This window comes from Periophthalmus magnuspinnatus, chromosome 20 (genome assembly GCF_009829125.3).
Source record: "Periophthalmus magnuspinnatus isolate fPerMag1 chromosome 20, fPerMag1.2.pri, whole genome shotgun sequence".
NCBI classification, from domain to species: Eukaryota; Metazoa; Chordata; class Actinopteri; order Gobiiformes; family Gobiidae; genus Periophthalmus; species Periophthalmus magnuspinnatus.
In genome coordinates, this window is record NC_047145.1 from 22,506,523 (window position 1) to 22,530,132 (window position 23,610).

The following is a 23,610-nucleotide window of genomic DNA, read 5'->3' on the forward strand; positions in this document are numbered from 1 at the left end:
CTTGGACGAAAGGAGCCGATTCTTGTCGCTTTCTCGCCTCTTTTAACCCGCATTTTCGCAGTTTCCGTCATCATCAGCCCGGCCCCTGACGCTCACCCCTTTAAACCCACGTTTTTGGATTATTATGTGAATAAATGTCGGCGGATACAAACTTGGAGAGGACATAAGGAGCATCCGCCGCGTGAGACAGACCTCCTCCACAGCTCCATCCACTGCACATCTTTTTTTTTGGCTGTGTCCTTCTCGCACAAACCCGAGTCTTCCCCGGCGTTTGTTTGTCCTCTGTTCATGTGTGAGATGTGTTTGTTTAATGGAGTAACATAAGGGCAGTGCGCGCGCAGGACCAAGAGCGCACAAAGGGAATGCGGCTGTTCCACTTCGCAGTACGCAATGTTTTGGATGTTTAGCAGCCAGAGCGAGCAGTAGCAGACTCCACGGGCCGTTTGAGACGTAAGTAACAGTTTGGATAGCTGTTGTAGGTGTTGATTTGCATGGTGGCGCAGGTGGAGCACATCAGACCGGAGCAGAACACTTCACTGAGTCTGTGCGCTCCCGTTTCCAGCGCAGCTTTTTTGTGTCTGTTCCACGTTTGTCTGGCACATTGCTGCGTCCCCTCCTCGCCCTTTTACCCTCCTCGTGTGTAAAAGCAGTTCTTATGTAACCTCGTGGGACGCGTTTTTTCCCCCTTCCTGACCAGAGGAAACACCAAACACTGCTGCTTTAGAAGAAGAAGAAGAAGAAGAAGAAGGAGAAGGAGCAGAGGAAGCATGCGCACAGACGCAGAGGAGGGAGGGAGGCTGCTGAGGGCACAGCCTGTCCACATTCCACCCCTGAGCTGTGGACAGAGCTGCAGGAGGACAGTTTGACACGAGCAGAGACGTGTTTTGGGTTTGAACTTAAAGAAAATGATGAGTTTGATTTGATTTTTTGCAGATTCAAAGCCGAAAACACTGAGACCCTCCCCAGGCCCAGAGCTCATTTTATCTGTTTAATCAGGCTGAAAATGGGATTAAATTAGAAGTTTAGACTCTAGAAAAGGTAAAAATAACACACGAAACAATCTACTCAAGTAAAAGTATTAAAAATGTCCTTATATGTTAAAAAGTAAAAGTATTTCTCACAGGTTTTGAGTCTTTAAAGCTTCAAATGTGGTGATTTTGATCAAGATTTGAGCTGAATCCATCGGGTTTTATTTTTCTGTCTGTTTTGATTTGTATATTTTGGTTTGAACGTGTTAAAAAAAAACCCTCAGCCTTTTCTGCAGGTCTCAAACTATAACAAAAATACAAAATACTTTTACTTTTCAGTCCAGTTCAACGATGTAGTGGAGTAGAAAGTACAGATACTGCTCTAAAATGAAGTAAAAGTAAAAAGTACACGCTGTAAAATGTACTGAAGTAAAGTACAGATACCTCACATGTTTACTTTTGTACAGCACTTTACTCCTTGTACTTCTTTACGCTCCACCAGTTTCTTCTCAAAAATCTGTTTATTTTTGCAGATCATGTTTCGATCTCGTCACAATTTGACACAAAACTCACATCAAAAGTGTTTCAGACGTTTTGTTTTCTAAATAAAAACTATTATTACTTCTAAAATGTAAAATAATTATAATTTAACCTCGTAGGACCTTTGTGTTTGTTTATGCCACAATGCACATTTTTAGAAGAAGAAGAACAGAAACAAGAACAGAAACAGTTCAGTTTAGAATGTTCAGAATATATTTTTTTATTTTTGTAAAGTCTCATCTCTTCACATGAGACACAAATGTTTTTACTCAGGACAAAAGTTGCTGTTTCAGGCTATAAATCGTTTATGCAAATCGTTATTCAAATGTTTTATCAAAATAATTAAAATGTAGAACAAATGTCCTCATCTCTGGACATTTTGACATTTTTCTGAATAAAACAAGTGACACGACAGAAGAGAGAATATGACTTTTAAAATCTGAAAAAAATATAGTATAAATAAAAATAATAGCACTTCTAAAATGTAGTATTAGTATAAGTATAAGTGTTTCTATAAAAATGATATCACTTTTAAAATCCAAAATGGTTCTAATAAGTAAAAGTAAAAAGTACACACTGTAAATTGTACTTAAGTAAAGTACAAATACCTGAAACGTTACACACTGGACTTAATCCTCGTTACGTCTTTTTTGTTTTTGCAGCTTCGTTCACTTTTCTCTCATGAAACTGAGTCTGGACTTTAAACCTGTGAGTTTGCAGGTTTCATTCATGTTTTTATTTTATTTTATTTTTTTTAACAGATGCTTCAAACTCACAGCGTCTTTATTTTAGTTTAACGTCTGTGTAAACTCACCTCAGGAAAATTCTACAGTTTAATGTGTAAATCAGCTTCAGCTTCAGCTTCAGAGCCGTTACAAATCACAGACTCTTCACACAGTTTTTAAACATTTTGTCTCATTCAAACTGGACACTGAAGTAAATCGAGACATAAACTGATGTAAAAAAAAGAGATAATTTACACGTCGTATTTGGACCAGAAAGTCTCATAGTGTTTATTTTTACACAGTCGTAATAATGAAGCTCGATATGAGTCTGAAAATGTCACGATAAACGATGATATTAAATAAATCCACAAAAATAAACAAAACTAACAAAAATAAATACACAAAAATTAATAACACAAGCAAAAATACACAAAATAAACAAAAATAACAAAAATAAATATACAAAAATAAACAAAATAGACAAAAATAAACAAAATAGACAAAAATAAACAAAATACACAAAAATAAATATAAAAAAATAAACAAAACTAACAAAAATACATACACAAAAATTAATAACACTAGCAAAAATACACAAAATAAACAAACAAAAATAAATCCACAAAAATAAAGAAAAATGTATATGTAATATTTGTAATTTGAATAAGTAACCAATAAAAACAGTTAATTAAAAAGTAAAAAAAGTAGATTTATTTTACATCTGGCCCTTTGAGAGAAGCCATTCTGCTGATGTGGCCCTTGGTTGACGCCCCTGGTCTTAAAGGTCAAACGCGACGTCAAATTTTGAAAAATGTCCCGACTGATGCGAAGAAAAGATGCACAAGATGAAAAGTGAACCTGAAAAACGCCGTAGAATCGAAACCGGTATCAGAACAGAAAAAACTGGATCGACTCGACTTTTCATCTTAAACAAACAAAAGAACAAAAGTAAAACTAAAACAGATCAGACGCCTGATTTTAAAGTTTCCTGGTGACATATTTCTTCTTCTTCTCTTCCGCAGAGCTGTTCCTCGCCGCCGCCCCCTCGCCTTCCACGATGACATCACCCGACTCCCCCCCGCTGGCGTCGCCCTCCCCGTGCCCGCCTCCTCCCCCGTCCCTCCCCTCCTCTCCCGTCCCGTCGTCCCCCGCTCCGTCCTCCTCGTCCCTGCCCCTCCCGCCCGCCCTGCCCCCTACCGGCGAAGTCATGGTCCTCGCTTTAGGACGGAAAAAGCAGCGCGTCCTCATAGCGCTGTCCATTTTACCCAACCTGTTCCTGGCGTTCCTCCTGTCATCGGACGGGCTGATAACGCTCTCGCCTCCGCACCACTGCCGTCTCCCCGTGTCCTCGTCGTCTCCGGAGGTCCTGAACGCGTCCCTGCCCTGGGTGAAGGGGGATCGGCCCGGAGACAGCGGGGGGCCGTCCCAGTGTAAGCAGTTCGCCAACAGCAGCCGCAACGCCGTTGTGGACTGCGAGGAGGGGTGGGACTACAACGTGACCGAAGGACTCAAGAACAACATCGTGACTGAGGTAAACCCCGCGTTTAGAGCATAGACTGTTTATGTAAATGAACAGGAACAGGAAGTGATCATGCGCGCACTTCCTGTTTCATTGGCTCTGGCTCCAATTCACCTTCTATTGAAAAACTGTGTCTCCTCTCTGTAACTGCTACTGCCAGACTCATCATTTTGGTCTTAAATGTTAAAAATAACCCACAAAAAGTGAAATCCGCGAAGTGTCAGCTTTATTTTTTACATTATTCTCTATGTTTTTGTCTGTAAACCCTCACCACAAACTTTAAGATAAGATCAGATCTGCCTTTATTAGTCCCACAGTGGGGAAATTCCAGTATTGCACTGCACAGTTAAAGAACAGAAGGAAAATGGTACATGCAATAAAACAAGATAATAGATAAATAGCATAAAATAATTTAAAAAATAAACTAAAAATAGACTCTGATATAACATCTTCATAAAGTGACTTGAGTATTCACTTTATACACTTTTCTCACACAGGTGTTAACATTTTCTCACATTTCTCTCTCGTTTAAACTCTCTCAAAGTTCAAACCTTCGTAGGCGTCTTTGTCGGTGCAGAACGTTTCATCGACATTGTGGGTTTTGTCCTTTAGCCAATCAGGACGCAGGACACAATGCATGTTCATATGTTATTATTATTATTTATTTTTAGCTGTTTTTTCAGTTTTTTATTTTTTTTAATTTGTTTATTTTTTTTGTTGTTGTTATTTTTAGGAGTGCTTTTTTTTTTAGTTATTTTGAGTTGGATTTTTTTTTTTTTTCTTCTGAGTTTATTTTTTGTTATTTTGAAAATCTGTGTCCTCTCTCTGTCTCTGCTGCTTCAGACTCATTTTGGTCTTAAATGTTCGTATTAACCCTCTACATGATCCTGGGGTTCATTTAGAGTTTTATTTTAAGTCTGAGTTTATTTTTTAAGTTTATTTATTTTTGAGTTATGAGTTCTTTTTTGTTTTTTTGAGGATTTTTTTTTTAAAGTTTATTTATTTATTTTTGAGTTATTTAAAGTTTTTTTTGTTATTTTGAGGATTTTTTTGTTGTTAGTTTTTAATTTCTTTATTTTTTATTATTTTTTGTTTATTTTGTTTATTTTGTTTTATTTTATTTATTTTTTTATTTTTTTTAAGTTTATTTTTTTTAACTGTCTCCTCTCTGTCTCTGCTTCTTCAGACTCATTCTGGTCTTAAATGTTCGTATTAACCCTCTACATGATCCTGGGGTTTTTATTTCACTATTGTGTCTGTAAATCAAGATATGAACATTAATAACAGACACTCTCGTTAGCCTTAGCAACAGGTTTGATTGACAGCGTTGCTAAGTAGCCGTTACCTTCAACAGCCTCGCTCTGGATTGGCTCTTTTGTTGCTATGATACTTGTAAATTCGCCGCTGTAACTGCTCTCGCCTCGATGAGCTTCATGTGAGCGACGTCGTGAGGGGAGTTTGTAGTAAATTTTAAAAACATAATTCGGAGAAAATAATCAAAATCAGCCCAGAAATATCAGAAAGATCAGTTGCTGTGGATTTTAAACAATCGTTATCGGTGTCGCCTGTGAAAAAAAAACCCATTCTGGTCGATCTGTGGTTTAAATTTCCGAGACACATCCAGACTCTATTTACAAATTAACAAAAATCCCCAGACTCAGGTGCAGGTCTCCAGCTTCAGGGAGTTTTCGAGGTCTTCTAAAAATATTTCATGTGGAGTTATTTTAAGAGAAACTTTCATCACCCGAGAAACAAGGAGATAAAAGAAAAGCCACGAAAAGGCACGATCTTTAACGCAGAGAAAGACGTAAATGTGAAGCATGGACGTGTTTGTAACAGGTCAGAAAGAGAGAAGAAGAAGAACGTTTGGACACGCCCTCTCAGGGTTTTTTTCTTTATTTTTACTATTTTTTTTTACATGTTATAAACAAACAGAAGAACAAAACTGACTTTGTATCTTTAAATCATGTTCTGATGCTGTTTCCTCCTCAAAAACAGACCTGGAGTTCTTGTTTTGATTCAATTATTATTCGTCTGTAACATCTCCAAAGCTCAAAATGCGACGTTCCACCTTGTGATGTCATCAAGTGGTAGTTTCCAAGTTAACAGCGACTTTTACCTTCAGTTCAGTCGAGATAAGTGACAACTCCAGGACTGAAATGATCCAAATGATTCTATAAATGAAGGTGTGTGGAGTTTAAAAACACAGTGGAGCACTTCCTGTATCACCACATGATGACATCACAAGGTGGTGACACTGAATGAGCGGCAGTGTCCAAACTCTTGACTAATCCTGAGTTTAATCTTTAATCCACTATTTTCAAGATGCCATTTTGTCGATCTGCCCCCGTTTAACCTCCACCTGTGACACGCCCACTGTGCCACGCCCTCTCTTCTCCTCTCGTCTTTTCATCCTCGTCTCCTCGTTCTCATCTCCTCGTTCTCGTCTCCTCTCTCATCTCCTCTATTGTCTCCTCGTTCTCATCTCCTCGTTCTCGTCTCCTCTCTTGTCTCCTTGTTCTCGTCTCCTCGTTCTCGTCTCCTTTCTTGTCTCCTTGTTCTCGTCTCCTTGTTCTCATCTCCTCTCATCTCCTCGTTCTCGTCTCCTCTCTTGTCTCCTTGTTCTCGTCTCCTCTCATCTCCTCTCGTCTCCTCTCGTCTCCTCGCTCCATTGGACACCACAGTTGTTTTTTTTTCTTGAAATCATTTGGAGTGTTTCTTTTCTGAAGTGTTTTTAGATGAATATTGTGATTTAAAAAGTGTAAATTAAAACAGAATGATCCACAGAGATGAGAACCATAGAGACTCAAGCTCAACAGGACTATCTAAATTCAGTTTTAGCTCCGCTGTGCAACTCTGACTTAATACAAAACACTTTAAACTGTTTGTACAGACTCATTTGAAAAGAAAATCCAGTAAAACACATAATTTAACCAAGATCAGCTCATGAAACTCTCTGTCGCTCGGTAACAGCCAAACTTGTGCCATTTTTAGACTTTTCCACTGGTTTTCTTGCCGCGGGGGACACACCCAGCGCTCGCCGCCCTCGTGTGACGTCAGGGTTTGGTCGTCCATCTGTCCATAAAATGCGACTTTTATTTAATTTAAACTGAGCATGGGCCAAAACGGGAGAAAAAGTTGAGTTTTTCTGTAGTTTGTGTGGGTTCGAGCTGACAGACTCCGCAGGAAACAGGAAGCTCACGGATCAATAAACAAACACGGGGTTTTGGTCGGCGCTAATGCTGCGGTAAGAGCGCTAACAGCTAAGAGCTAATCAGGCGTCGTCCTGTTTTGGCTTTAGCTGATCAGACAATTTACGTAAAAGCTCCGGATTTAATGGGAAAATAGAAAAATCTGGAGAAACAGGACCTGGTTTAGTCGTCTGGTTCTCTCCATCTTCAGGGAGGCGGAGCTCAGTGTTTCATCGGCCGCTGCACCTGCTCCAGCCTCGACGAAACGCTGAGGGTGACGTCACGCTCACGACGCTCCGCCCCCTGACGCTCTGTTTTATCGCTTGTTGCCGTGGTTATAAATGTGACGCTGATTCCTCAAACCTGGAGGAAGATAATTTTCTTGTTTTGAGAATCTCGATAAAGACAATTTGTCCTCGTTCATTCAGACCTGGTTTAGTTCTGGTTTAGTTCTGGTTTAGTTCTGGTTTAGTTCTGGTTTAGTCCTGGTTTAGTTCTGGTTTAGTTCTGGTTTAGTCCTGGGACGTCCCTTGAGTCCAGCAGCAGGACGCCCGACCTCTCAGTGCTGCACTCCTCCTCTCTCCTTCCTCCTCCCCCCTCTTCCTCCTTCTTCTTTTCTTCCCCCTTCTCCTTCCTTCCTCCTCCTTCTTTCTTCTCCTCCCCCTTCCTCCTCCTCCCTCTTCCCCTTCTTCTTTTCTTCGTTCTTCTCCTCCCTCCTCTTTCCTTCCTTCCTCCTCCTTCTTTCTTCCTCCTCTTCCTCCCTCTTCCCCCTTCTTCTTCTCCTCCTTCCTCCTCCTCCCTTCTCTTCCTCCGTCCCACCCTCCTCCTCCCTCCATCTTGTTGCTGTGGTTACAAAACGACAGGAGCAGCTCGGACTCGTTCACTTGAAAACTCCCACTTGATGACATCACAAGGTGGAACGTCGCGTTTTGAGCTTTGGAGATGTGACAAACTAATAATAAATGAAACAAAACACAACTCCAGGTCTGTTTCTGACGCACTAACGACATTATAACACGACTTAAAGCTGCAAGAGTCGGTTTAGTGTGATATAAAACCTTTAAATCTGATCTTAAAGCCAAAAAATCACCAAAAACGTCTCAGTAGAACAAAGAAAAAGACAATGTGTAAATTTTGACTCTTTAAAAAACATTAATTCCATCTTTAGACATAGAAAGGATTAAAACAGGGCCACTTTAACACATTAGGACACACTATCAGACGCACTACCTGCTCTTACATCAGACAGAGGTTGTGAGTCAGATTCCTGTGAGTGTCTTGCTCAGAGACACATTTATCCACTCCCCAAACCCGTCTGTCCCGTCTGTCCCGTCTGTCCCGTCTGTCCCGTCCAGTTTCTTTACGTGTGTTTTCATTCCCGTGTCTCTGTGGTGTTTCAGCTTCAGGCCTGGGACGATACTGAAATGGAAATCACGGCGATTATCGATTATTTCACGATAATCATTAAAGTTTCTGACAGTTTAGACCACACGTGTCAAACTGAAGGCCCCCGGGTCAAATGTGGCCCTCGACATCATTTTATGTGGCCCTCGATAGAATAAATTAAAAGGTAACATGTTATTTTATGAAGAGATACACAATTACACAGCTATATTTGTACATCTACGCAAATGATTATGCAATATTTGTAAGTTGAATAAGTCATAACTACAGAAACAGTTAATTAAAAAGTTAAAAAAGTAGTTAAATTTATTCTACATCTACATCAAACACGACAGGAGGAATTTGAACTGATTCAGGACGTCGTTTGCTTCTCCCCGACTTCAGGGAGACGTGACGCGACTTTACGGCGGTGTCCGAACGACTCTGAGCTGCTCCGTTGTTTCGTAACCGCGGCGACAAGCGATAAAACAGACCGTCGAGGGCCGTGTAAAGACGTGGACTGAGCGAGCGTCACGTCGACCACAGCGTTTTCCTCCAAATGAAGCTCAACGAGGCCAGAGCAGGTACAGCGACCAATCTGGAGAGCATAGCAACCAGGATCATGTAGAGGGTTAATACGAACATTTAAGACCAGAATGAGTCTGAAGCAGCAGAGACAGAGAGAGGGGACAGATAAAAAAAAAACAGCAACAACCTTAAAATAACAAAAACAAAAAACAAAAAAAAACAACTCAAAATAACTAAAAAAGGGAAAATAAACTTTAAAAAACTCAAAATAACTAAAAAAAAAGAAATTATAATAAAAATAACAACAAAAAAACTCAAAATAACAAGAAAAACCCCCTGAAAATAACAAAAAATAGACAATAATCTAAAAAAAACAACAAAAAAACAAAAAAACCCAACTCAAAATAACTAAAAAAAGGAAAATAAACTTTAAAAAAACTCAAAATAACAAAAAAAAAAAAAGAAATTATAATAAAAATAACAAAAAAAAACTCAATAACAAAAACCCAACTCAAAATAACAAGAAAAAAAACCCTGAAAATAACAAAAAATAGACAATAAACTAAAAAACAAACAAAAAACAAAAAAACAAAAAAAACCCCTCAAAGTAACAAACACAACAAAACTTAAAATAACTCAAAATGAAAAAATAAATAAATAAATAAACTTAAAAAATAAATTCACAATCACTGAAGAAATGAACCCCAGGATCATGTCGAGGGTCTGAGTCTGAAGCAGCAGAGACAGAGAGAGGAGACAGACTTTCAATAGAAAGTGAACTGGAGCCAGAGTCGTGTCCATGATTTCTCACATAAATGTAAAGCTGATTCCTCAGACATGGAGGGAAATCATTTTCTAGTTTTGAGAATCTGGATAAAGTCGCGTCACTAATGTAAACGCCGAAACTTCATCTCATCTTCATCCTGACGCCATTTGATCCGATTTGAAGATTTGGCGAAAAACATTTCTCTGTATTTACGACGCTCAGACTCGGAGATTTCTTGACCTACTTTTGATGTAAGTGGCGTCGATTTTACCCAGTGGCTCTCGCAGGACGTGCAGAGCGTGGGCGGGAACAGAGAGGAAGAGGAGGAGGAGAAAGAGGAGGAGGAGAAGGAGGAGGAGGCTTAAAACAGACTCACAGTTTGGCGTAAATGACCTTTGACCTCTCCTGTGACCATTTAACTCCACTGGTGTTTCATTCACACATGTTTAACACAAAAACAAACCTGCAGATTTACGCTGTGTTCTTCTCTCAAACTGAAAACACTCTGTTCCACCTTGTGATGTCATCGAGTGGTGATACAGGAAGTGCTCCACTGTGTTTTTAAACTCCACACACCTTCATTTATAGAATCATTTGGATCATTTCAGCTCTAGAATTGTCTCTTATCTCGACTGAACTGAAGGTAAAAGGAGCTGTTCACTTGGAAACGACCACTTGATGACATCACAAGGTGGGACAGAGCGTTTTGAGGTTTGGAGATGTGACAGACGAATAAAAAAGTGTGAGTCAAACGTCTAAAGGCGGAAGAGGAGGAGCGTTTATTCTATGGACTTTATAAATGCAGTTTTTATGATATTTGTCTGAATCTCCTCATTTTTAATCATGTGTGTGTCGTGTGTGTCGTGTGCGTTGTGTGTGTCGTGTGTGTTTTGTGTGTGTCGTGTGTGTCGTGTGTGTTTTGTGTGTGTCGTGTGTGTCGTGCAGTGGGACCTGGTGTGCGCGCAGTACTGGCTCGTGCCTGTAGAGGAGGTGTGTTTCATCCTGGGCGTCCTGACCGGGTGCCTGGGTCTGGGCTACGCCGCCGACAGGTAAGAACGACACCTGTGGTTTGAACGGAGGTTAAAACGAGAAAATGTGATGCACAAACTGTGAAGAAAAGAAAGAAAAGACTGAGAGAAACGACAGCACAACAAGTGAAAGTCAGAGGAGAAAAGACGCGAGGGCTAATCTGACCACGGGTGTCATAGCAACGAAAGAGCCAATCAGGAGAGAGGATGTGGAGAGGAAGAGGAAGAGAGGGAGGAAGAGAAAGAGAGAAGGAGGGAGAGAGGGAGGGGAGGAGAGTGTGTGAGTGGGGGCAGACGGAGAGAGAAGAGATAAAGCGGAGAGGGATAGAGAGAGGGGAAGATAGAGGGAGGCAGAGGGAGGCAGAGGGAGGGAGGAAAGAGAGGGATGAAGAAAGAGAGAGGGAGCAAGAGGGAGGGTGTGAGAAAGAGAGGGATAGTGAGACAGAGGGGGGAAAGGGACAGAGAGAAAGTGAGAGAGGGGGAAGGGAGGAGCGACAAAGGGGGGAGGGGACAGGAGAGATCAGGAAGGAGAGACGGGAGAGTGAGAGAAACAGCAAGGGGAGAGGAAGGAAGAGGGAGAGAGAGAGGGAAAGAGTGGGAAGAGGGAGAGAGGGGGAGAGGGGGAGAAAGAGGTGCAGAGAGAGGGAGAGAGAAGAGAGAGAGGGGAGAGAGACAGGGAGATGGAGAGAGCAAGAGGGAAAGTGAGAGAGAAGGGGAGAGAGAGAAGGAGAGAGAGAGAAGGAGAGAGAGGCTGTTGACGTCCAAATTAAATCACGCTCAGATTTACGGCGTCTGTTTGTGTTAAATCTGTTTGTGAAGTCGGAGGATTTACTCTTTAGTGAAGAGCCGTTTGTGAGAGCCGTTTGTGAGAGCCGTTTGTGAGAGCCGTTTGTGAGAGCCGCGATTCATTGAACACGAACGGAGCTCAGGTGAACAGATCTGTGTCGTTTTTATGTGTTAAATCAGACGGACAGACAGACACGTCAGACACGCTCCGTGGTTTTTAGAGACATTTCAGCATTTAGAGTTTATTTTAAGTTTTGTTTGTTTTAAGTTTTGTTTAGTTTTTTTGTTATTTTGAGTGTTTTTTCTTTTGTTATTATTATTATTATTATTTGTTACTTTTTTTTGTTATTTTTTATTTATTTTTTTTAGCTGTTTTGAGTTTTTTCAGTTTAGTTTATTTTCTTTTTTTTTGTTATTTTGAGTTGTTTTTGGGTTTGTTTGGTTTTTTTTTTTTGTCTTAAATGTTCCAAATGAGGAACTCTGCTCCAAATTAGTGAGCTTCATTTGGAGCTGAACGCTGTGACGTCACACAGTCCACTTCTTTTCACAGTTTGTGACGTAACATCTGATTTAGAGTTTAAAGTTCATGTAATTAGAAGGGAAAGTGTGTGTCGTCCAGGTCTGATCCAGAACAAAAGAGTCATACTTAGCAGAGCCATTCAAGCCCCTAATGAGTCATTTCACACCTGTTAGCATCCTGACATATTTAATTCAGTAGAGTTATTTCACTTTTTTCTTTTCTACATAATTTATAGTAAAAGAAAAATATAAAATCTGTCAACTGGTTAAAACGTCGTAGGAGTGAAGACGTTTGTCCGTTTCTTCAGTTCTGGTCAGATTTCTGCTGGACACTGCCTTGTATCCGTCTGAAGGACGGATACAAGGCAACGACTCTGAAGCTAACACGTTTATTGTTTACAGTTTCTGTTTGTGCGCTGTGCCTGAGTCATATTGCGCATTATTTCCTATTTATAACATCCTCAGACCAAAACAAAACAAGAAAAACAATAGTATCAGCCATTATGCTAATAGCCAGTATGCTAATAGGTGTGAGAGCTCATTAGGGGCCTGGATGATTATACAAAATATGACTCAGGCACAGTTGAAGGTTAGCGTAGCTGATTAGACCGAGCAAACAAACAGAAACTGTAAACAAACAGGCGCGTTAGCTTCAGGTGTGTTAGCTTCAGGTGTGTTAGCTTCATGGGTCGTTAGCGCCTCCTTCAGACGGATATAAGGCAGTGTCCAGCAGGAATCTGACCAGAACTGAAGAAACGGCCAAACGTCTTCACTCTAAAACTTTTCTTTTCTGGCAGAATTGAATTTTTCTTAAATATAATGAACAAAATCGGTTATTAAAATGAGTTATACGTGTTACTTCATACTCTCTTCAAACTTCACTTCAATGTACATATGTGTCTCTGGCCTTTGTCCCACTTCCTGTTTCCTCTATAAATATCAGAACAGATCAAACTCAGCACATTTCTCTAATGTTTGAGCGGCAGAACCACATTCCTCTGGACACACCCTCTTATTAAATGTTTTTTCTTTATTTTGTCTGTCTACACTGTCTACATTTTATTTACCCACAGAAGACGACAAATATATGCAGTAAAATATATGGAATCATGTGTTTTATTTTATTTTCGAATCCTCAAAATAGCCACTCGTTACTTTGTCAAAACATATTTCATAGTAGAGTTATAACCAGATACAGGACAGAACGAGGTAACTGATGTGTAACTGCTTAAATCTGCAACGTAATTAGTGATTTGTATAAAATGGACCAGGGAAAAAAGGAAAGTAGAGCCAAACAAAAGAACAACTGGAGCCACAGGTAAAGCTGAGATGAATCATCAGTCCTGGTTTAATCTTGGTCTAGTCCTGGTTTAGCCCTAGTTTAGTCCTGGTTTAGTCCTGGTTTAGTCCTGGTTTAGTCCCTGGTTTTAGTCCTGGTTTAGCCCTGGTTTTAGTCCTGGTTTAGCCCTGGTTTTAGTCCTGGTTTAGTCCTGGTTCAGTCCTGGTTTAGTCCTGGTTTAGTTCTGGTTTTAGTCCTGGTTTAGCCCTGGTTTAGTCCTGGTTTAGTCCTGGTTTAGTCCTGGTTTAGTCCTGGTTTAGTCCTGGTTTAGTCCTGGTTCAGTCCTGGTTTAGTTCTGGTTTTACTCCTGGTTTAGTCCTGGTTTTAGTTCTAGTTTTAGTCCTGGTTTAGTCCCTGGTTTAGTCCTGGTTTAGTCCCTGGTTTAGCCCTGGTTTTAGTCCTGGTTTAGTCCTGGTTTAGTCCTGGTTTTAGTCCTGGTTTAGCCCTGGTTTTAGTCCTGGTTTAGTCCTGGTTTTAGTCCCTGGTTTTAGTCCTGGTTTAGTCCTGGTTTAGTCCTGGTTTTAGTCCTGGTTTAGTCCTGGTTTAGTCCCTGGTTTTAGTCCTGGTTTTAGTCCTGGTTTAGTCCCTGGTTTTAGTCCTGGTTTTAGTCCTGGTTTAGTCCTGGTTTATTCCTGGTTTAGTCCTGGATTAGAGTTATTTCACTTTTTTCTTTCCTACATAATTCCATATTTGTTACTTCATATATTTGGTTTTGTCTTCTGTGTGTATTTAAAATGTAGAAAGTAGTAAAAAAAAACAACAACACAATCTTTAACACAGTTTAAGACGAGCCTGAAAACTCACCTCTTCTCCCTGGCATTTAATACTAACTACACACACATTTATTACAACTGCAAACATTTTAAGACAGAAACGGATTCACCGAAAAGGACAAAACCCCAAAGTAACAAACAAACAAAGTAACGTGTCTCCTCCAGTGAGTGCAGTGAACAGCCAGAAAGAGAATGTCACCGTCACAAGAGCAGCTCAGGACAACAATCTGCTGTTCATCTCCACCTCAAAGACACAAAAAACACAAAAGAAGAAGAGAGAGAGCAGCTCAGGACAACAATCTGACCACTAATCAGAGAGTGAGGGTCAGATCTGAGCCAGAGAAAAGAAATGCTTTGAGAGGAGAGTTAAAGAAGACATTTTTGTTAGGAAAGACAATCCTTACTTGAACAGGAGCCGTACACATCAACAGGACTAGCCAGGATGCTAATAGGTGTGAAATCACTCATTAGGGGCTTGAATGACTCTACTCAGTTTTACAGAACGATTTAATTTCATTCTTCTGTGCCTGGACGACTGAGGGACGACGCAGATGTAAAAATAAATGTGAGTAAACTTGAATAACCTGGTGTGCTGTCGTCCTCAGACTGGGGCGCTCGAAGGCCCTCCTCACGTCCCTCACCCTCTGCGTGGTTTTTGGGGTCCTCGTTTGCGTGTCCCCGGTCCCGTCCGTCTTCATCGTGATGCGTTTCTGTTTGGCCGCCGCCAGCGCTGGAGTCTACCTCACTCTGTACATCGCACGTAAGTCCCCCTCACTCTGCAACCGTTTAATTTTTTCGTAATCGTTGACACTCGTGGGATTCAGTAGCGTCGCGTTTGTGTTTTCCAGGTCTGGAGCTGTGCGAGCCGTCCCTCCGCCTCGTGGTTACCATGGTAGCGGGCCTGATGACGGTGTGCGGCGAGCTGCTGCTGCTGGCCGTGGCTTTGGGTTGTCAGTCCTGGAGGGGGCTGCTGGGGGCCGGGGCCGCGCCTCTCACTCTGTTCCTCAGTTATGGGTGAGTTTGAGCCGAGGAGTCGACAGGGGGCGACAGAGAGGTCTGCTGTCCCGAGTCTTAGCGGCCCAGAATTTTCCAGAATCTTCCTTTCAGTTTATGTTAGCGGGGGGCCCATGTGAGGGTTATTGCCCCTGGGCCCTCAAAGTTCTGTGGACGGGCCTGTGTGTTAGAGTCTGATGTTTGTTTGTTTTTTACATTATTTTAGCTCGTGTGCTGGTCTTTCTTTATTTATTCTTTATTTGTCAGGGACCATGTACAAATTAATTAATCTTAGAAAAGAAGAGATGATTTTAGATGATTTTAGTCCTGATTTAGTCCTGGTTTAGTCCTGGTTCAGTCCTGGTTCAGTCCTGGTTTTAATCCTGGCTTAGTCCTGGTTTTAGTCCTGGTTTAGTCCTGGTTTTAGTCCTGGTTTAGTCCTGGTTTTAGCCCTGGTTAAGTCCTGGTTAAGTCCTGGTTTAGCCCTGGGTTAGTCCTGGGTTAGTCCTGGTTTTAGCCCTGGTTAAGTCCTGGTTTAGTCCTGGTTTAGTCCTGCTGTAGTCCTGGTTTAGTCCTGGTTCAGTCCTGGTTCAGTCCTGGTTTAGTCCTGGTTTAGTCCTGGTTCAGTCCTGGTTTAGTCCTGCTGTAGTCCTGGTTTAGTCCTGGTTTAGTCCTGGTTCAGTCCTGGTTTAGTCCTGGTTCAGTCCTGGTTTAGTCCTGGTTCAGTCCTGGTTCAGTCCTGGTTCAGTCCTGGTTTAGTCCTGGTTTAGTCCAGGTTTATATTAGCGGGGGGCCCATGTGAGGCCTGTGTGTTAGAGCTTTGATGTTTGTTTATTTTATTTTTTTCACATTATTTTATCTCGTGTGCTTTGTTAAACAGAACAGTAAGTAGTGAAGAGCGGGGAGAGACATTCAGAAATGTGTTAATAGTTGGATTTTTATGTTTTTTTTCTGATAAAACTTACAAAAACATCAAACTTACCAAAGTATAAAGCTGCAAATGGTGAATGTGAATTTGATTATTTCACTTCTAAATTAAATCCATCCATGTTCTTCTGCTCATCTGAGGCCGGGGCACAACTCCCACACTTCCCTCACCCTAGACGCTTCCTCCAGTGGGACCCCGAGGTGTTCCCAGGCCAGTGTGTCCCCCTGGGCCTCCCCCCGGTGGGACATGCATGCAGTGATGAGAGCTGAGACTGAAAGCAGCGTTTATTTACTTTAAATAATAATAGAATAAGACGGGGAGACCGGGACTATGTCTTTTTCACCTGGGAACGCCTTGGGGAGCAGGAGGACGTGTCTGGGGTGAGGGAAGTCCCTGCTTAGACTGCTGCCCCCGCGACCCGACAGAACATGGATGGATGGATAGAATATGAAAGATGTGTATCAGTTTATTACATCGATTTGTATGTCCATCCTTTAAACTGTTTATATAAATGGACATAGCCAACATGCTAGCGTCTGCGTTTCAAACAGGAAGTGATCATGTGCGCACTTCCTGCTCCATCGACTCTGGCTCCAATTCACTTTCTATTGAAAAACTGTCCCCTCTCTCTGTCTCTGCTGCTTCAGACTCACTTTGGTCTTAAATGTTCGTATTAACCCTCTACATGATCTTGGGATTATTATTTTTTTGTTATTTTGAGGTTTTTTTTTTTTTTTTTTATATATTTTTTTTTTTTTTTTTGAGTTTTTTTTTTTTTTTTATTTTTGAGGCATTGTTTTTTTTTTGTGTGTGTGTGTTATTTTGAGTTTTTTATATTTTTTATTATTATTTTGAGAGTTTTTTTAAATTATTTTTATTATATTTTTGTATTTTTTTTGTATTTTTTAGTATTTTTTATTTTTTTGAGTTGTTTTTTGTTTTGGTTTGTTTTTTAGTTATTTTGAGTTTTTTCTTTTTCTAACTCTGTCTCCTCTCTCTGTCTCTGCTGCTTCAGACTCATTCTGGTCTTAAATGTTCGTATTAACCCTCTACATGATCCTGGGGTTTTTATTTCACTATTGTGTCTGTAAATCGAGATCTGAACATTAATAACAGACAAATCAGGTCCTTCTTCCCCGAGGTCGCTCCTGTTAGCGTTAGCCACAGGTTTGATTGACAGCGTTGCTAAGCGTCCGCTCCCTGATAAACCAGTGGTGCAGGAGGGAGGGGCGTTACCTTCAGCAGCCTCGCTCCTGATTGGCTCTTTGGTTGCTATGATACTCGTGGTCAGGGCTCGGCTCTAGATTCGCCGCTGTACCTGCTCTGGCCTCGACGAGCTTCATTTGACCGGGGCTGAACGCTGTGGGCGACGTCTATGATCTGGACTCGACTCTTGTGTTTCCGTTTCCTGTGCATAGCGGCCATTTTGAGAACTCCTCACCCTTCAGAACGTATCATATTTTGTTTGGTGAATTGCTATGGCAACGGTGATAATTTCTCATCACTGTGAAACTAATGCAGTTTGATTTTGTTTCTACTCGTGACACAAATAGGTCACGTTTCCTGCAGAAGTTAATCCGATTCGTAATCCGACTTTAATCTCATTTAATTAGAAATTGAGAAACAAGCTAAAGCCGCATTTTGAAACAGAGAAGTGAAATTGTCCGGGGACTTTTTGAGAGCGTAATTCGTTCTGACAAGAGCTGACGGCTTTAGGTGAAGAGGGAGTCGATACGATCAAACAAAAGCTCTCAGCCGGGCCACAAAGAGGCGCTATATCAGACGAGACGGGTCAATACTGACAGATCTACGCTCCACCAGGGACACGAGCGCAGGAGTGTGAGGAGGAGCGGGCGGGGATAGGGGATAGGGGAAAACAGAGATTGTCTGAGCACTCAAGCCTCGTTTACAGGAAAATACGAGACGAGCTACAAGGCGACAGTAGCTGAGCAAAAAAACAAAAACAAAAAAAACAAAAACAAAACTCAAAATAACAAAAAAATAAAAATAACTAAAAAAAAAAAACTCAAAATATAAAAAAAACAACTCAAAATAATAAAAAAAAACTCAAAATGACAAAAAAAAGTAAATAAAAGAAAACTCAAAATAACTAAAACAATTATAACAAAAAGAACTAAAACAAATACTCAAAATAAAAATAAAAATGTCAACATAACTAAAAAAAACTATATATAAAAAAATAAAAATAAACTCAGCAGCAGTTACAGAGAGAGTGGACGCAGCTTTACAATAGAAAATGAATTGTAGCTGAGTCGATGGAGTCAAAATTGCGTCCACGCTCACTTCCTACGTGGAACGCGGCGGCTAACAGGTTAGCTATGTCCATTTATATAAACAGCCTCTGGTCCAGACTATGGAACAGCGCCCTCTGCCTGTCAGATTCTTTCTTTAATGCAATTTAAATCCACCTCTTCTCCCTGGTATTTAACACCAGACAGAACATCTCGGTGTTTTTCTTGTTCCTACGCATCGTGTGATCTGTAGATTTGTTTTTTATTGACTTTTATGTGAAGCACTTTGCTCAGCTGAAGTACTTTTAAACGTGCTATAGACAAAAACTTGAACTGAAATAGTTTGACGATGTTTGTTTCTTGTTTTGCAGCATTCCTGGAGTTTTCCCAGAGTCTCCAAGATGGCTGCTGCTGTCTGAAAGATCCGCAGACATGAACTCCTTCAGCGAGAGACGAAACTCGACCCGGGAAGGCAGAGACGATGAGAGTTTTACAGGTTTGAACACGACCTCAGTCTGTTTACGGGGAAATAATGAGTTTGTTTTTGTAGCTTTGAAAATAACAGGGTCTGAGATGTAGAGATTCACACGACATTTGATCATCTCTGACTTTTCCTTCAGCAGAAAAGTAGACCTGGTCACATCAGAATAATATTAAAACTCAATGGACACGGCCGAGCGCAGTCAAAACTGTTTTGGAAAATGAGCTCAAATGACTTTAAATCAGACGTGTTCTGCATAGTCGACGTTTTAGATCTCGGGTTTGTTCTCGTTTTATTTGGACTGATTCATGTTTGACTTTAATCTTTAATTCACTATTTTGAAGACGCCATTTTGTCGATCTGCCCCCGTTTAACCTCCACCTGTGACACGCCCACTGTGACGTACACGCCCTCTCCCGTCTCCTCATTCTCGTCTCCTCTCTCGTCTCGTCTTTCATCTCGTCTTTTGTCTCCTCTCTCGTCTCCTCGTCCTCGTCTCCTCGTCCTCGTCTCCTCTCTCGTGACTCTGACGTACTCTCCCACTGTGACACGCCCACTGTGACACGCCCACTGGGACGTACACGCCCACTCCCATCTCCTCATTCTCGTCTCCTCTCTTGTCCCCTCTTTCATCTCCTCTTTTGTCTCCTCTCTCACCTCCTTGTCGTCATCTCCTCATCCTTGTCTCATCTCTCGTCTCCTTGTCCTCGTCTCCTCGTTCTCATCTCCTCGTTCTCGTCTCCTCTCTCGTGTACTCTCTCATGTCCTCGTCCACGTCTCCTCTCTTGTCTCCTCTCTCATGACTCTGACGTACTCTCCCACTGTGCCACGCCCCCTGTGCCACGCCCCCTGTGCCACGCCCCCTGTGACACGCCCACTGTGACGTCCGCACTTCCTTCTCCAGTTTTATTTTCTTAATCGTTGATACTCGTGGGATTCTGCAGCGTCGCGTCGTCATTTTCGTCCAAATGTTTTAAAACTGTGCTGCTCTAGTGTGACGTGCATCTGTCCACAGCCACACGACTCTTTATTGTGACGACATTTACGGCGACGTCCGCTCCAATTGAACACTGCAGTTTTCTAACACTGAAATCATCTGAGTGCTTCTTTTATGAAGTTGTTTTCGATGAATATTGTGATTTAAAAAGTGTAAATTAAAACAGAATGATCCACAGAGATGAGAACCATAGAGACACAAGCTAACAGGGCTGATTTAAAGTGTTTCTCAGACTGTGAACGGCCGCTAGCATCGCGTTTAGCATCTAACAAACTTCACAGACACCTTTTCTGTGTTAAAGTTCATGCAAGTTCTCAAATTATAGTAATATTTATAAATCTAATTATATTTGTGTTAATTTCTCATCTTAAAATGTGACTTTGAAGAGTTCATCTCACAGAGGTCAAACGAGAGATTAGGAAGTTGTTTTCCAAGTCAAAATCCCGTCTTTGTGTTTGTTTACGTTGCCAGGGGCGATAACGATACAACATTATGTAAATTAAAACGATAAAAATACAAACTGCAAGTGAACTCCAACCAAAAGTGTTTTTTTTACGACCGTTTTCTACACAAAGTATCTCACCCCTCAGGCTCACGCACGACTTCAGTTTTTACTACTTTCTATATTTTATAAAAACAGAAAACATCAAATATATGAAGTAACATTTATGGAATTATGTAGTAAAGAAACAAACATGAGGTAACCTGTGACAGTGGCTCAGTCGGTAGAGCGTTTGCCCTCTGATCTGAAGGTTGGCAGTTCGAAATCCCTCTTTTTACATAAGACTGAAGGTGCGATTCCAGCTCCCACAGATGAATGTTGTTGTTGTGTCCTTGGGCAACACACTTAACCTCCCACAAATCAGCAAAATGAGTCCTGGTTTAGTCCTAATTTAGTCCTGGTTTAGTCCTAATTTAGTCCTGGTTTAGTCCTAATTTAGTCCTGGTTTAGTTTTTGTTTAGTCCTGGTTTAGTCCTGGGTTTAGTCCTGGTTTAGTCCTGGTTTAGTCCTGGTTTAGTCCCAGTTTAGTCCCGGTTTAGTTCTGGTTTAGTCCTGGTTTAGCCCTGGTTTAGTCCTGGTTTAGTCCTGGTTTGGTCCTGGTTTAGTCCTGGTTTAGTCCTGGTTTAGTCCTGGTTTAGTCCCGGTTTAGTCCCGATTTAGCCCTGGTTTAGTCCCGGTTTAGTCCTGGTTTAGTCCTGGTTTAGTCCTGGTTTAGTCCTGATTTAGTCCCGGTTTAGTCCCGGTTTAGTCCCGGTTTAGTCCTGGTTTAGTCCTAATTTAGTCCTAATTTAGTCCTGATTTAGTCCTGATTTAGTCCTGGTTTAGTCCTGGTTTAGTCCTGGTTTAGTCCTGGTTTAGTCCCGGTTTAGTCCCGGTTTAGTCCCGATTTAGCCCTGGTTTAGTCCTGGTTTAGTCCTGGTTTAGTCCTGGTTTAGTCCTGGTTTAGTCCTGGTTTAGTCCTGGTTTAGTCCTGATTTAGTCCCGGTTTAGTCCCGGTTTAGTCCCGGTTTAGTCCTGGTTTAGTCCTGGTTTAGTCCTGGTTTAGTCCTGGTTTAGTCCTGGTTTAGTCCTGGTTTAGTCCTGATTTAGTCCCGGTTTAGTCCCGGTTTAGTCCCGGTTTAGTCCTGGTTTAGTCCTGGTTTAGTCCTGGTTTAGTCCCGGTTTAGCCCTGGTTTAGTCCCGGTTTAGTCCTGGTTTAGTCCTGGTTTAGACCTGGTTTAGTCCTGGTTCAGTCCTGGTTTAGTCCCGGTTTAGTTTGTCTTTCTGTTGTTTAAATCCATGCTCTTGTTCAGTTACGTTGCGTTTGCTGTTGTGCCTTTGAGCTTTACACAAACACACCGATTTGACTTATTCGCTGAAATAAAATGGCGGTTGTTGTTGTTTTTCTGTTGGACGCAGAGCTGGACTCGGAGCCTCCTCTCTCCGCTCGCCCTCGTCTCTCCTTCCCTGAGCTCGTTCACAGCAGAAACATCTGGAAAAACCTGTGTGTGCTCGGCTTCACCTCGTAAGTCTCCACACGACGGCACTTTACTTTTGAAGAAACACTGCGATTTCGACTTTATAAACAACAATTTATACGTTCAAAAAGCTCATTTAGTCTTTTTTTTACTAGAATAAATCTGTATCAACCATAGACCGTGTAAAGAAGTGAGTGTGGCTGTCAATCAAACCTGTTGCTAACGCTAACAGGAGCGACCTCGGGGAAAGAAGGACCTGATTTGTCTGTTATTAATGTTCATGTCTTGATTTAAAAAATAAATAATAATAATAAATATAAAATAAACTTAAAATAACAAAAACATGAAGAAAATAACCTAAAAAAACCCTCCAAATAATAATAAAAAATATATATAATAAAAATATCCTCCCCAAAAAAACCCCAAAAAAGAACTCAAAATAACAAAAAACAAAAAAATCTCTAAATAACTCAAAATAACAAAAACAAAAAACAAAAAACAACTTAAAAAATAAAAAATAAACTCAAAATAACAAAAAACAATAAAATAAAAAAAAATTAAAATTAAAATAACAAAAAAATGAAGAAAATAACCTAAAAAACCTCCAAATGATAATTAAAAAAATATATATATAATTAAAATACCCCCCCCCCCCAAAAAAAAAGCTCAACTCAAAATAACAAACAAACAAAAAAAACAAACAAAAAAAGAAAAACTCTAAATAACTCAAAATAACTAAAAAATAACAAAAAAATTAATAAATAAACTTAAAAAATAAACTCATAATAATTCAAAAAATTAACCCCAGGATCATGTAGAGGGTTAATCTGAACATTTAAGACCAAAATGAGTCTGACAGCAGGAGTTAGTGTGATCACTTCCTGTTTGGAGCGCGGCGGTGGTTAGCAGGTTAGCTACGTGCACTTCCATAAACAGTCTCAAACTGATATCAGAGCTGAGGTGGTTTAAGGTCGAGTTTGTTGTGTAAAGTGTCTTGCTGGAGTGTAAACAGCTCAGGATCAAACGCTCGTCTGATTCTTCGTCTCAGGTGTAAACGGAGCGTTTCTCCATGACGTCATCAGGTTATTTTCAGACCTGAGTCACATGACACCTGAGTCACATGACACCTGAGTCACATGACACCTGAGTCACATGACACCTGAGTCACATGACACCTGAGACTGTCACTATAGACACGTTTAAACTCTGTCTCACTCTCTCCCTCGCTCATTTTCACTTTCTCTCTTTCACTGCACTGTCTGTCTTCCTCTCTTTCCCTCCCGATCTCCCCCTTCTTCATTCCCTCCCCATTCTCTCTCTCTCCTCTTCTCTCTTTCCCTCTTTCTTCCTCTTTCCCCCTTCCTCCCTTTCAATTGCTTCCCCTTTCCCTACTTCTCCTTCCTCCGTCTTCCCCCCTTTCCCTCCGTCCCGCCCTCCCTCCTTCTCTTTCCTTCTTTCTCCTCTCTCTTCCCTTCTTTCTCCCACTCTCCTCCTCTCTCCCTCCCCCTTTCCCTCCCTCTTTCTCTCCCTCTTTCCCTCCCTCCTCCCTTTCCCTCTTTTCTCCCTCCTTTTCTCTCCCTCTTTCCCTCCCTCTTCCCTTTCCCTCTTTCTCTCCCTCCTTTTCTCTCCCTCTTTCCCTCCCTCCCTCTCCCTCCTCCCTTCTCTCTCTCTTTCTCCCTCTTTCCCTCCCTCCTTCCTCCCTTTCCCTCCTCCCTTCTCTCTCTCTTTCTCCCTCCCTCCCTCCCTCCCTCCCTCTCTCCTCCCTTCTGTCTCTTTCTCTCCCTTTCCCTCCCTCTCTTTCCTTCCCTCCCTTCTCTCTCTCTTTCTCTCCCTTTCCCTCCCTCTCCCTCCCTCCCTTCTCTCTCTCTTTCTCTCCCTTTCCCTCCCTCCTTCCTCCCTCTCCCTCCTCCCTTCTCTCTCTCTTTCTCTCTCTTT

The 23,610-nt window shown here is 41.4% G+C and overlaps 1 protein-coding gene across 1 annotated transcript in view; it reads left to right on the plus strand.

Annotated features, from left to right (window-relative positions):
- slc22a17 (solute carrier family 22 member 17) overlaps positions 1 to 23,610 on the plus strand; it is a 26,138-nt gene continuing 2,528 nt past the window's right edge. Inside the window, exons 1-7 of the mRNA XM_033985611.2 lie at positions 1 to 450; positions 3,256 to 3,764; positions 10,566 to 10,669; positions 14,671 to 14,825; positions 14,914 to 15,079; positions 18,610 to 18,734; positions 21,617 to 21,722. Of these exons, the coding sequence (XP_033841502.1) occupies positions 3,291 to 3,764; positions 10,566 to 10,669; positions 14,671 to 14,825; positions 14,914 to 15,079; positions 18,610 to 18,734; positions 21,617 to 21,722 (1,130 nt within the window). The 5' untranslated portion in view covers positions 1 to 450; positions 3,256 to 3,290. The remainder of the gene's footprint in view (positions 451 to 3,255; positions 3,765 to 10,565; positions 10,670 to 14,670; positions 14,826 to 14,913; positions 15,080 to 18,609; positions 18,735 to 21,616; positions 21,723 to 23,610) is intronic.